This window comes from Cibotium barometz, chromosome 30 (genome assembly GCF_041138505.1).
Source record: "Cibotium barometz isolate CiBa-2024 chromosome 30, ASM4113850v1, whole genome shotgun sequence".
Classification (NCBI taxonomy): domain Eukaryota; kingdom Viridiplantae; phylum Streptophyta; class Polypodiopsida; order Cyatheales; family Cibotiaceae; genus Cibotium; species Cibotium barometz.
Genome location: NC_141075.1, coordinates 30,065,439 through 30,079,353, shown reverse-complemented (window position 1 = coordinate 30,079,353; position 13,915 = coordinate 30,065,439). Strand labels below are relative to the sequence as shown.

Genomic DNA, 13,915 nt, shown 5'->3' with positions numbered 1-13,915 from the left:
CGCAGCTGGGTCAAATCCATGCTGCCAAGGCCTGAAGAAAGCCCGAGCACCCCTGATATCCAGAGGACTCATGGCAAGAACCTTGGCAACGCTCTGGGCGGCCTCGAACTCGATCTGATAATGTCCTCGGCCCAAGAGCTGTACATCAAGGATCTTGCCCACATCTGCAAGAAGGCGAGCCTGAAGCAGATCCCTGATCTCCCCTCTGCTGGGGCGAGTGCCGACTATACGGCAGATGGTGGAGTGAGCCTGAAGGCGTTCCACCTCTGCGGTGAGGCTCGCTTCCTCTTCCGGCGAAAGAGAAAGCCTGATGGGGATGACCTCGGGGGCGGGCGAGGGGGCTGCGGAAGAGTCCCTCTGAGGCGAGGCGGGAGGAGTCTCCATCAGAGTCTGAAGCTCAAGCGAAGGCGAGGCGAAAGCGGAAAAACCTGCAAGAAGCGGGCTGCACACCAAGAGGAGGAAGGACGGATGACGATGAGGGAAAAAAAACCAAAAACCCCCAAGGGGTGAAAAGCACGACAGAGGAGGGAGGGGGGGGGGGGGGGGGCGCAAAAAAAGGGGAGGAGAGGCCCAGAGGGGGGGGGGGGGGGCGACAAAGCGAGAAGGAGGGGGCGGGGCGCTGCTGAATGGAGGCGGGCGTGAGGAGGCGAAGAGGCGGGGGGGCGAACAGGCGGCAGCGGGGGGGGGTAAGACGAACAAGCGGCAGCGGGGGGGATGGCGAACAGGCGGCAGCGGGGGGGATGGCGACCAGGCGGCAGCGGGGGTGGATGGCGAAATGGCGAAGAGGGGAGGGGGGCAAACCGGCGAAGAGGGGGGGGGGGAGCGAGGGTGCGCAGAGCAGGGTGGAGGCGGGAGCTTCAGCGAGCGAGTTCTGATCCCACAATGGCATACATATACTGCAGCAAACCACAAATGTATACATGTGCTGTGAAAAACACAATCAGCTGACACTTGTAAGAGCTGCAAGTGCTCAAATCCTGGTAGATCAAATGTAAATTGGTGGAGTGCTTCAAAAATGGGCTCAATGTAGAAAAGCCCTAATTTTTAGGTAACAAATTAGACCAAATCTGAACCGGATATGCACCTGTAAATCTGCTAATGGGATTGTCACCTGTACCAAGTGTTGTAATGCCCGAAAATTGGGGGAAATACCCAAAAAATTGGGGAGAATGCCCCAATGCCAACCAAATGTGTCTTCAATATCTAAAAATTTGGGGGAAATGCCCCAATGCCAACCAAACATGCCTGTAATACACAAAAATTTGGGGGAAGTGCCCCAATGCCAACCAAATGTGCGTGTTATACCCAAAATTGCCTGCAAATAGTGCCAATTTCTGCAAAATGTCAATTTCTACAAAATCGAGTCAATTTCCGAAAATCCCCAAATTTCTAGTGCAATTATGCAACAAATTTGATGAAATCAATGCCAATGTGTGTCAATGTTGCAATTGTAGGCTCAATTGTAAAAAGCCCCAAAGTTAATGCAACTAATTTGCTAATTTTCTACCAATTTTTGAAATTTTGTAACCCTAACCAGGCTCTGATACCAATGTTAGGTAGGAGAGAAGCTAGCCTGCACACACACACACACACACACACACACACACACACAACCTCAATCACAGAGAAACGTGAGTGCTGGAAAAGATGTACTCAATAATGATTTGAAATGAAAGTACAAGTTAGTACTAAAAGGCCTAGGGCTAAGTGCCCAACTCACATAAGTGTGTTCACACAGGGAAGAAACCTGTGTCCAGTCACAGGGAAAAAGTTCCCGTGAGTAAGCTGGGTTCACACCTGAACTAGCTGGGAGTGGACATGACCAATGACCAACAGATAGAATAGGCAAGAAACTGTGCTCTGATACCAATGAAACCAGACGAGGACCCGGAGCAATAAACAGACACTTCCGAAGCTAAACAAAGATTTGAAAACACAGCGGAAATAACCATAAACAATATTAAAACACAACACTAAGCCGGAACGGCTGCCCCCTGTAGGAACTGTTTTATTCCAACGAATAAATAGATACAGATAAACCAAGGTGTGGGTGCAGTCCTGCGCCGGATTTTCCACAAAGCTCCACAAACACTTGCTCAAGAACTAGGTACCTATTAGCACCATAAACCAGTGCAAATCAGCCTCAAACAACAGCCTGGTCTGGTATCAAAACAGCCCTGAAATCTGTGCCAAAGCAGCCTCCTAGAACGGAGTCTCAAATCTGCCCTAGAGAAGCTCTCAAACCGTCCCTGATTCCTTCAAAAGAACCCCAGAAAAGCTCTCAAATCACTATCCCGACTCCCAGATTCCTCCAAAAACAGCCCATGAACCGATGGCCACGAGGGAGTGGTAAAGAGAGAGAAGAATTTGCCCAGCCCGTTGTCCACTGTACGACCAGCACAAGGGGAAGCGGAGAAGCCGCCCAACCTCCTTTCCACTGTACGGCCAGCGCAAGGGGAAGAGAGAGAAGCTGCAGTGCTGCCCACTGTACGGCCAGCTGCTGTCGAGAGGAAGAGAGAGAAGAAAACGTTTTCATTTGCTGCCCCCACCTTTACTTTTTGCGCATCCTTTACCTCCTGCTTTCAAAGGAGTCGACCAGCCCCTGAACTAGGTGTGCTTTTCCCCTTTTTGCCAAAAGTGACGACCAGTCTCAAAATAGCTGTGTTTTTTCCGAGTTTTGGTAAAAAATGACTGAATAGCCAAAAATATAAACTTACGTGCTTTTCCCAGCTTGCTGGTCAAGACTCCTCTGGGCGCCTCCTTTTGGTTCACACATGCATGTCCAGAAGGTTGGCCACACTTTAATGATGTGTGAACCTGTCACCTTAAAAATCAAACCAACAAATAAAATCCCTTGTAGTTCAAACTCTATTGCCATCTTTCAGGTCAAAGTTTGCTAGTAAGTGCTCCAGCTTTATTTTGTGGAAAATCCCCGTTCGCACCTTCAACCTTGGTTCCGGACAGTGTGTGAAACACTAATCAAGACTGGTGAGAGGACCAAATTGGTGACACACCACCATCCTTCACACATCTACCACCACCTCCTTGAGATGCACACCCCACTCTATTGCCAAGTCACCATGCGGCACCAAGCCTCAGAATGGTTGGTACGACGACGAATGCCGGGCCAACCGTTCGTGTCTCAAGCATGAGGTATGCATTGGGCAAACCTTGAGGCGCTTAGCGGGACTGATTTCCTGACACATTACCAAACGCAAGAAACGAGAGTTTTACACTCGGAAAGAGGATGAATTATATCGACTCTTCCTGGGGCCTAACTGTCGGAGAGAACTTCGTGAGCACCACCGCCTATGCCCATCACATGCTGAGACACTTGGTACTCATATGCACACTCTCTCTTATCACATCCCCGACTAGCCACCTCTACCCCCCTCCACCGCACCGCTGCCCTGCCACCTTCACTTTCTTCACACCGCTCATGGTATGCATGGCCATTTCTAGATTGCGTAATGGGTGAGCACCGAATCATGAGGGACTCACCGCCCAGTGCCAACGACACACTTGCGCTCTTACTAGCCTACATGTTCAATAGAGCCTGTGCGAGGGGTTCCCACCTTCCTGGTCCACTAACACCATCACCCCCATCCTCAAAGTCGGAGATCTACTTGACCCCAATAACTATAGGATGATCATGATTGGCGACACATTGGTCAAGCTATATGGATTGATGCTAGAGAGAGAGCTCTGTTCCTTTGTAGAGAGAGAGGCATGTAGGGCCCTAGGACAGGCATGCTTCTAGAGGAGCTACTCGTGCGCAGGCTAGAATCTGAATTCTATGACCTAGATGGAGAAGGTATCACTATCAGAGCTCTCGCTGACATTATCTGTAGGAGAAGAGGGCATCTCCAAGCCCTCGCTAAAGTCGCCATCACTAAAGAGGTTGCCTTGCAAGTGTCAAGGCCCAAGAGAGGAGAGCTTGAGAGCAACGAGAGCTTGAGCTTGAGAGGCTAGAGCTATGAGAGAGGTTGAGCTTGAGAGCTTGAAACTAGTGATGGAGAGAAGGTTGGAGGAGAGCTTTTTAAAGGGAGGCCAAAGAGTCCAAGGCACCCACCCAAGGCCATGGGCCAAGGCCCAACTGTCGGAGGATGGTCTACAAAGACACAGAGAGAGGGAGTTAGTTGAGGAGAAGCCTTTGCTTCTTGTTGCCCTAACTAAGGAAGGTGCCTCACCCCAACCCTCCAAACATAGAGTAATGATCACAAGGATAAAGAGAACAGATTCTTGGCTGCTGAGCCTAAAATGACACCAAAAGCAAGCCCGCCCCATAACAGTCAAAAACAGCATAAATGGCCAAAAACAGGCATAAAAAAAAGGGGTCAAAAACAGCAATGGTCAAAAACAAAAGGGGGGGGGGGGGGGTTCTGTACGATACCGCACCGCACCGCACGATTGTGTCGTATGGCGTAGGAGAGCAACTATGGTCTAGGGGGTGATCAGTGTTCTCGTTATTTTGCAAATATAGAAACCTCTTTGGGTCATTGCAGAAGAGAATGCAGCTAGTCCAATCTGTGAACAACTTGCCTTACCGTTTCAAGGTTTGTTAAGAGGATCATGCTCTTATTGAATGTGGTATCTTTAGGAAGTGTGTTGGTTGAACCAGTCTTTTCTCCACCTTGCCTACATGTTTCCCTTCACTCACTCAATTGTACACCAAACTTGTGAATATGGGGTATCTAGGGGGTCATTAGTGTTGCCTTTTTTTGCAAGTATGTATGGGTCATTGCAGAAGAAAATGCAGCTAGTCTAATCCCCAAACAGCTTGCCTTTCTGTTTCAAGGTTTGTTAAGAGGATTATGCTCTTATTGAACGTGTTATCTTTAGGAAGTGGGCTGGTTAAACCAGTCTTGTGTGTGAACTTGGTTTGGAGAATGAATGAATTCTTATGGAGTTTGTGCAGGTACCTGAATGGACAATTGAAGTGAAGGAGCTTGATTTGGGGATGGACAGTGAGGAATCAGGTCTTTCTTTCCTTGGCATAAGATTAGTGTTGACAGCATGCAATATCCATGACAGAGAACAACATGCTCATATAGAAAATACTTTAAGTTTGGGGCAGAGGCTTTTCTCTGTCGGAGGCCTTGGAAGTGTTGTCGATGGCACCTCAGCTCCATGCTCAGTAGAGCATCTCTCGATAAACAGCACGTTTGGTCATGAGAGGTACGGTGTAAAGGATTAAAGGTTTGTGCTGGTTTTATGCAAGGTCTTAAGAGAAGTTGCTTTTGTGTTGTCCTCATTGCAGAGAGCAAGGCGTGACAATAAGGCAGTTAGATGTTATATTTGGAGATGTTCTTGTGGATGTGAGCGAGGACCTTCTTTACAGAAAATTAACATTATCCAAGAGCAGAAAAGGGGAGGAAGTTTCAGAGCCTAGCCTTCACCTTAAAAGAGCCAGTCAACAAGTGGTTGCTTCAAAGAGTCATGATCCAAAGGGACATGGTCATTTTCTAGCAAATGCTCCTGAGAAAGTATGTTAGTTGTTACAGCCATGAATGCTTAATTGTAGTTTTGATGCCAAAATCACCTGAGGTTGTGTGTCCAGGTCCCTTTTTAACGTTTCATAGTTTGTTCTTTTTAAAAAACTGTTCATCCTCTAGCTCACCACTTTTTATACTCATGGACAAACATGATAAATAGTACGGTTTATCAGTTTTGACGTCGTCTGATTTGTTTTTTGGAGACTCCCCCCATAACAAACATATTTCAACTTCTACTTGACACAATTTTTTGTATTGAAATTTGTAACCATACCTCCATGCAATTCTTGTCTCATATGCAAACTCAGTTTTTTTTTTTTTTTTTTTTTTGGCTATGCCTACATTAGGGGAAGGGCATAGGAATGTGTTGGAATATCTGTTGAAATATGCAGCAGATTTGAGACAGAAAACTGAGAGCACACGCAGCAGGACTCTACGCTGAAGACGAGCACACGCAGGAGAGAACCACCAGCCTGAATCTAAGCACAGAACTGAGTGTAGAAGAGCAAACGCAGAAGAGAGAGAGAAGAGCTGTATAGACTCTGCTATATACAAGATCCGGTACAATAGTAGGAGGTGGGGGCAAGGGTGGTATTTATACCACCCTATGGCCAGCTCTAAATCAGCCAACAGGCTGCCACACATGTCCACGACTGGTAAAATCCCAGCACATGAGAAGTTGGGTAGTACAAGAGCTCAGTCAACCAGTACAGTCAGCCCCCCATGACCAGGAAAAATAGGGAAAACATGGGAAAAAATGGGGAAAAAAAATAAGAACTCCTGGGGGCGCACACCCACAACAAAGGCCCTCTGTGAGCACTATGGTACATAGAGGAGATGACTGCTAACGCCCCCTCTCAGCTCCATGTGGAACCAACCTCGATGAGCGGGAGTGCTACCGGAGCATCGCTTGAGGTAGAGACTTCGTGAAGAGATCCACCGGATTGTGCTCCATCGAACAAAACTCTAGCAAGATTTCATCAGCAAAAAACTTCTCACGAACAAAGTGACTCTGGATGACCGTGGGTTTCGCCAGTGGACACCCAATCTCGCCAAGTAACCTCTGCAACCTCACAGCCTCGCAAGTAGCACCACAAGCAGCCCGGTACTTTGCCTCTGTAGACAGCAAGGCAAATGTTGGCTGCCTCTTGCTACTCCATTAAACAACTCTTGAGCTAAGGGTAGATTTGTAGCTTGATGTAGATCTTCTCGTGTCTGGATCTCCTCCCCAATCTGAGTCACTCCAATCGCGGAGTCTGACTCCATCTGTCGTTCCCCCTCTAGTGTCATAGAAGAGTCCAAGATCCTTCGTACCCTGCAGATACCGCAGGATCTACAATCCTGCGTCCCAATGAGTCTTCAAAGGCGTTTGCATGAATGAGCTCAATGCCCCACCGGGAAGCTCAAGTCCAATCTGGTGTTCAGCAGCCAAATCAATGAACCAAACCGCTTCCGATACAAAGAGGCATCAACTTGTTCACAAGGATCATCTATTGTAACTTTGGTATGCCAAGTCCTGGAACCTGCCAAAGACCATTCAAGGCCTTTCGAAACCTGTAAACCACCCCCTCAGAACCCGGAACCTCAAAGCCTGGAGGCTGCCCAACATACACCTCGTCGTGCAAGTCACCATTTTCCACTTGCATGGCTTTCCTACGAGTCCCCTGGGAGAGAGCTTCCTCAACTACAGGAGGCTCTTTGTCCCGAATGATACGAGACAGCGAAGCATAGTTCACCTGTAAAGGTTCCTCTGATTGACAAAGGAATGTTCGTGCTTGCTGCCATCATTTGGCAAGCCATCCACCATCTGGCCCTAGAAAGCGTGCCGTAGCGTATCCACTTTCAAGTGGTTATGACGAAACTGCCCCACAAATCACCTAACTGAGAACCTGTAAGAGAGAGTGCTGAGAGTTTGTAGATCCCATTCTCCACTCCGCCTTCCCATACAACTTGGCTTGTTGCTTTGTCCCGGAGAGCAACAAAATGCTCATCAAACTCCACCCGTACACCAGTCTTGCAAACCTCATACAAATGAAAACCAAGAGATGGGACAAAGAGAACCTGGGAGGAATGCTTCCCCCCTTTGCTATCGGGAACGATCTCTAACTTGCCCTCACTGCGAATAGGGATAGTGGACTCGCCACCAACCAGGATGTGACTTGCGTGCCTTCTAAGATCCTGTAATAACTCTTGGAAAGGAGTCATGTGCCTGGAAGCACCATTGTCGAGAATCCAACCCGGAGCGGTGAGTCCAATCGCCTCCCTGCTCAAAGAAGATGAAACGCCGGTTAATTTCCAAGCTCACAAAAGCTGGAGTCTTTACGGTTACTGTTGAGGAATCTGCACCCTTCTCAGTGCTCCTCTAGGACGTTTTCTCAATTAGTAGCCTTTCTTGCCACAATTGTTACAGGTCCTCTTTGCCTTCAAGGCCTCATGATCCAAGTCGGCTCCTGCTCGGAAGACTTCTTCTACAAAGACTTCCTTTTGCCCTTACTGCGGCCTTGCGACCGCTGGCCAGTCAAGACCTCAAAACCTCCGTTCTTTGGAGGGTTCCTAAAACTCTCTTCCTAGTCCAAGACCATAGACATGAGCTCCTCCCATGTGATGGTACTGAGCCTGCCACTGGTGAGCAAAGAGGAGTAGAAAGCTGAGTCCTGAGAGGTTAGCTGAGACAGCAAAGTGATGGCCATGTCCTCTGAAGATATCTCCTTCCCAGCGTGGAGAACCTCCTGCTGAAGAGCTTGCAACTTGTTGATGTGTTCCCGCATTGTCGAAGACTTTGCAAGTTTCATCACCCGCATCTGCACTTCCAAGGAGATCTGCTTCATGGGTGATACCCTATTATACAGAGAAGCCAAATGCTGGCAAATCCCTCTGGCTAGCGTCATATGTTTGATATGATTAATCACCTGTGGTGTGCAATTAAGAAAGATGAAAGAACGCACACGAGCATTGACATGATCCCACAACTGTGCCTGAGCCTCCCGTTCTTTCTGAGTAGAGGGTAAAAGCTCTATGTCCTCCAACTCTGGTCATGGAACACCAACAATAATGAAATCAGCCAAGTCATAAGACTCCAATACAGACTCAATCATAACCTTCCAGATGCCATAGTTGGTTCCGTCCAACTGTCGATCCACCGGGAACGTGGGGAGAGTAGGGATCTTCACGTGCTTCTGAGCCATCTCAAGCAAGTCTGCCATCTTGGGGGGGGTTACTTTGGTCTTGTGAAGGGAGGGTGGGTGGGAAAAAAATGAAGAAGAGGCTGGAAGTAATATTCAAGGTGGCTGTCCAACGGTGATGGCCCCTTCTAACCAATCTCCAAGTCCCGAACAGCCCAGGAGATCTCCAATCAGCACCGAAAACCAGCAGTCCTGCAAGCTCTTCAAATCTCCCGCAAGCTCTCTAAGGTCTTCAAGAAATCAACAGTCCTGCAAGCTCTCCAATATCTCCAAACTTCAAGCCACCTGGGGCTTTGATACCATGTCGGAATATGGAACGGATATGAGATAGAAAACTGAGAGCACATGCAGCAGGACTCTACGCTGAAGACGAGCACACACAGGAGAGAACCACCAGCCTGAATCTAAGCGCAGAACTGAGTGTAGAAGAGCAAACGCAAAAGAGAGAGAGAGGAGCTGTATAAACTCTGCTATATACAAGATCCAGTACAACAATAGGAGGTGGGGGCAAGGTGGTACCACCCTATGGGATCGGTCGGCCAGCTCTAAATCAGCCGACAGGCTGCCACACATGTCCACGACTGGTAAAATCCAGTTGACCAGCACATGAGAAGTCGGGTAGTACAAGAGCTCAGTTGGCCAGTACAGTCAGCCCCCCACGACCAGTAAAAACAGGGAAAACATGGGAAAAAATGGGGAAAAAAAATAAGAGCTTTGGGTGGGCACACCCAGAACAAAGGCCCTCTGTGAGCACTATGGTACAGATAGGAGATGACTGCTAACAATTTCGGCCATTGATTGAAACACAAACACATTTAAAGAAAATATGATTTTAGTATCTCTATTTCTTCTTTACAATACATGTATTTATTTCAAGAAAAAGGTTAGATTGCTTATCTGTATTCCATGGCACAATTACTTCATGGATGTATTCGTAACACTTATGGTCTCATAGACCCTTTAGTCCTTTGTAGACATTAAAATAACTCTCTCTTTTTCTCCTCCGCTTTTGGCAGCAGCTGGATATTCTTTTTCATGCTGTCTTAACATCCAATTTACTCCTTGATCGTATGTATTATCTTACTCTTCGGGTCTTTTGTAGGCATTAATGCACTCTCTCTGTGTCTTTCACACATGATGATCATTGTATCAGCCTCTACTTTCAGAGAGCTATGATAGTTATACTTGTTTTGTATTCCTTTTCCATGATGAGACATACCATGGATAGCATTGTATCACATTGGTCTCATAGACCCATTGGGTCTGTAGAAGACGTTTAATGTAACTTTTTTTCTTTCTTTCTTTCTCTCTCTCATGAGGATACCAACCGGGTTATCCGATTAGATCTTCTCAGCCTCTACACCCACTGCACATGGATCACACCTTTGCAGCTTCCAACGAAGATGCACTTCTACAGAGATCACTTCTTCACACTCATTGATGATGGATTCATCCAGCAGCCAGGCGAGATACGGGTTTCATCCCACCGCATCAGGGTGGAGACAGGTAGAGTTGAACGCGTCGTCAGAGCTGGGGAGCTCAGGCTGGGACATCATCTTCTACACAAAGACACACCAAAGCCCAGAGAGAGGGCTACCAGATATAGCCAGATATGAGTGGGAGTCAGCATTCATAGCATAGACCTGCACATCAAGAGGAGTTCGCGGATTTGGCGGGGTGGCCATGCTATTCAAACCACATCTACGGCGGATACTTACCATAGGACGAGAAGGCTAGATATATGTGGGTTAGGCTGCAGGAGAGATTGGGTTGTCTACATCGCTGTGTTACTTCCCTCCTCCTACCTCACAATATGGCCAAACCTATGGCTAGTCACCATACCTTCTAATCCACAGTGATATCATGGAGTTCTCCAGCCATAAGGAAATCCTCCTCCTAGGGGATTTCGATGCGCAGACACAGAGCCAACAGTCACCTTCCTGGATGTCAAGGATACCATCACACTCCGAGAGCTGGACACCAGGGACCTCGCCCTACAAAGATCATCCGAGAATCACGGAAATATCACCGCTTTCAGGAGACACTTCCTAAATATGGGTACATCACATGGCCTTGTCATCTACAACGGCATGCCCTGGTGGCTGATATCTGGAGCCTTGACATGTTTCTTGCATAGCGGTTGGTCCAGCATAGTTGACTATTTGATGGGATCCCCATTGCTGGTTACATAAATCCTAGAGTTCACCATCCTTGCACGCCACCCCCCCTGCCCCTCTCCCCTTCTTCTTTGAGCTGATCATACATCCGTGGCTTTCACCCTCACAAACTGCCCACCCGCTGCCCACATCCCACTACACCAAGGTCACATTTGAGTATGAGCTAGATGAGGTTTACTCATGCCATGTATACCACCACATACTCTATCTAGAGCCTCATTCCTCCCTTTATACCTTCACCAATGAACTCACTGTTGTCCTCCGCAGCTCTGCCACCTACTCCTTCCCATGGACTGAGAAAGCTACCGCCATGCCACCTTGTGGAGCTATGCCTCAGAATGGGCGGTATGATGACGAGTGCTGGACTACATGGGCCCAATTGTGAGGAGGAAGAGCAAGGAAAATCTCATCGTAGCGAGAAGTGAACGATTTTCCGGCACTTGCCTCGCCAGAAGATGCGAGCCCACTACATCTGAGTCGAGGAGTCAATTATATTAAGCGTCTACTAAAGCCCCAATGGGCCTATGAGACCAAAGTGATACAATAATGTCCATGGCATATCTCATCATGGAATGGAAAATAAAACAGAATGAAAACATAAATATAGCTATCTCACTGGAGTAATACAAAACTGTCCATGGAAACTCGTCATGGAATACTGAGAACATAAAAACATGGGTGGCCATGCCCTTGGAGATTCAGACCCTCGTTCCGTCAGCTCAAGATCAGGGACATACTACATGGAAATGGAGATGCACCAGTCTTGGAGGTGGATATGGAAGACACACGAAGGCAAGCTCTATCGTGGTCATCTGATATGAGCATAAGAAAGAACACATGATGTATGCAGGTGATGATCTGAAACAGTGCATCTATTACCAAAGGGGAGACTCCAAACTCAACCAAGATAATCTCATGCGGCACTGATGGCTTACTCCGGATCATGCGTGAAAGAATCACTACCTGCAATCTCTCTGTCCTCTTCCAATCCTCCTCTCCTAAATCTGCCCCCAGAAAGGAGCACCATACATCACTACAAGGCCCACCAAAGTGTCAAAAAGCCAAAACTTGGTGTGGGGCTCCTGGAAGTGGGCTTGGAAGCATCATCTCTTCTGGCAGGCCAAAACTGTGTATGCTTTCCTCAAGCGGGCCTGTGCGGCTGATCTCACGAAAAGATCGGGCATGTGACTGTCATTCCAAGGTAAACATAAGATGAGAAAACCTCCACCTCAGCTCCTCTATATAGAAAGGACCTACCTGCTCTCTGTCAGTATTCAGTGTTAAAGACCATGATCTGATTTTGCCGAGATTAACCGTGAAGTCTCTCGTCTCGCAAAACTTTCCGCAAGCGCGTACATGCTATTCTTGCATGATTGAATCCAAATGTCCATGTAGTCCTTTCATACGGTCAGAGATGAGGACTATATCATCTGCATGCAACAGGGGTGCAACTGCCTGAGCCAGCCATGAGCTTGTCCCTCCAAATATGTCCACAAATAATGAGATCTCATCGATGTATAGCCCAAACAATGTAGGAGAGAGCAGGCAGCCCTGTTTGACTCTCATAGTGCTACTGAAACCCTCCAGGTGCTCAGAGCCTGCCAATCACAGCCCCAATAGTACCATCACTCCCCGTATCATATCTGATGGACACTGAGGAGGGCCATCAGGGCATCCCGTTATAGACCATGCTGAAATGATCTCTGTAACCCTGTCAGTGATGTCCAGCTCCTGTAAGTCTGATAGGGTCATCCAGATCTGATAGTGGGACTTGGCGACTCCTTGGCCTCGCATTTAAGTCCACGAGAAGGAGGACTTCCCCCAGCGGTGTACGTCGGTGATTGGCCATGCTATGCAGTGTACGGGGAGTGGCTCGGTGCAAAATAACACCAAACAATGTGGATGACTGTTTCAAAGATACCGTGCGTCCTCGTCCTTCTCGACGATGTTGACAACATGTCGGAGGTGGGGTCTAAAAAGGATAGCTACCCCTCTCAAGCCACATACCCCTCCCAAAGTGTGGATCTTGCCTCGTAAAGCTGACTCCCACTCCAGTCCGGCTATGTATGGTAAACCCCTCTCAGGGCTCTGATGTGTCTTTGTATAGAAAATGGCATTCCAGCTTGGGAGAGTCTTGCTCAAAAAGACCATAACTGAAAGAAAGATATATTAACGTCTACAAAAGACCCGACAGGCCTATGAGACCATGAATAGTACAATGATACCATGGGTAATACGATGCCATGGAAAAACTAAATAAAGACACGAAAACTAAAGACTGAAACATGACTCTATAAGCCTCCTGATGGCAGATGTTGCTATGGGGAGGGCATGTCACGTCCTCAGAGAATCTCATGGAAATGTCTGTGTAAGAGCTGATGTCAATGCCGCGGTGTTCGCGTGGGTGGCTCATGTGGATACTTGTGCCATGAAAAAATCAATGATAGATCTCTAGGCAAGGTCTTGTATGGGCTGGCCTTGTCTCTCAGCATGGCCTCTCAATACTCCGTCCCTATGTCGTCTGAGCTCTATCAAGTACATACCGAGACATCTAGGGTCCTCATCTTGCATCACCGGAAAACACGCACTAAAAAACGTATGGTCTAGGGCATTACTAAAATCGAGCTGGAAAAAAAACGCACTTCATACAAGGTGAAATATTTCGTACGTTTCCAGGAGGTATGAAACGTGTTTCTATGTAACACTGTGCAGCAGCTAGAGAGGTCTGGAAGACCATCACCTTGGTCTTGCCAAGGTTGACCGTTAGGTCATGCTATGTACAGAACTCCTGTAGTGTATGCAAGCTCCTCTGCAATCCACTTGTTGAATCTGAAATGAGGACTATGTTCTCTTCATATACCAGTAGAGGGATCAGTATGCCGCCCAAGCTTCCTCCCGGCCCACCGAAGCTGTCAATTAAGTCTGGGCTCTGATCAATGTATAAGACAAAACAAAATCAGAGAGACTAGGCAACCACACACTGCTCCAACTTGTGCTAGGGATCTCAGCTGACACATCCCACCAGGTGCTCTACTCGTCCAATGATGGACTCATATAGGGC

At 47.7% G+C, this 13,915-nt stretch overlaps 1 protein-coding gene across 3 annotated transcripts in view; it reads left to right on the top strand.

The window, feature by feature from the left end:
* SAB (HYPERSENSITIVE TO PI STARVATION 4) overlaps positions 1–13,915 on the top strand; it is a 126,606-nt gene that overhangs the window by 59,218 nt on the left and 53,473 nt on the right. For all 3 annotated transcript variants that reach the window (XM_086824109.1, XM_086824111.1, XM_086824110.1), the window contains exons 4-5: positions 4,919–5,178; positions 5,261–5,486. In XM_086824109.1, the coding sequence (XP_086680235.1) occupies positions 4,919–5,178; positions 5,261–5,486 (486 nt within the window). The remainder of the gene's footprint in view (positions 1–4,918; positions 5,179–5,260; positions 5,487–13,915) is intronic.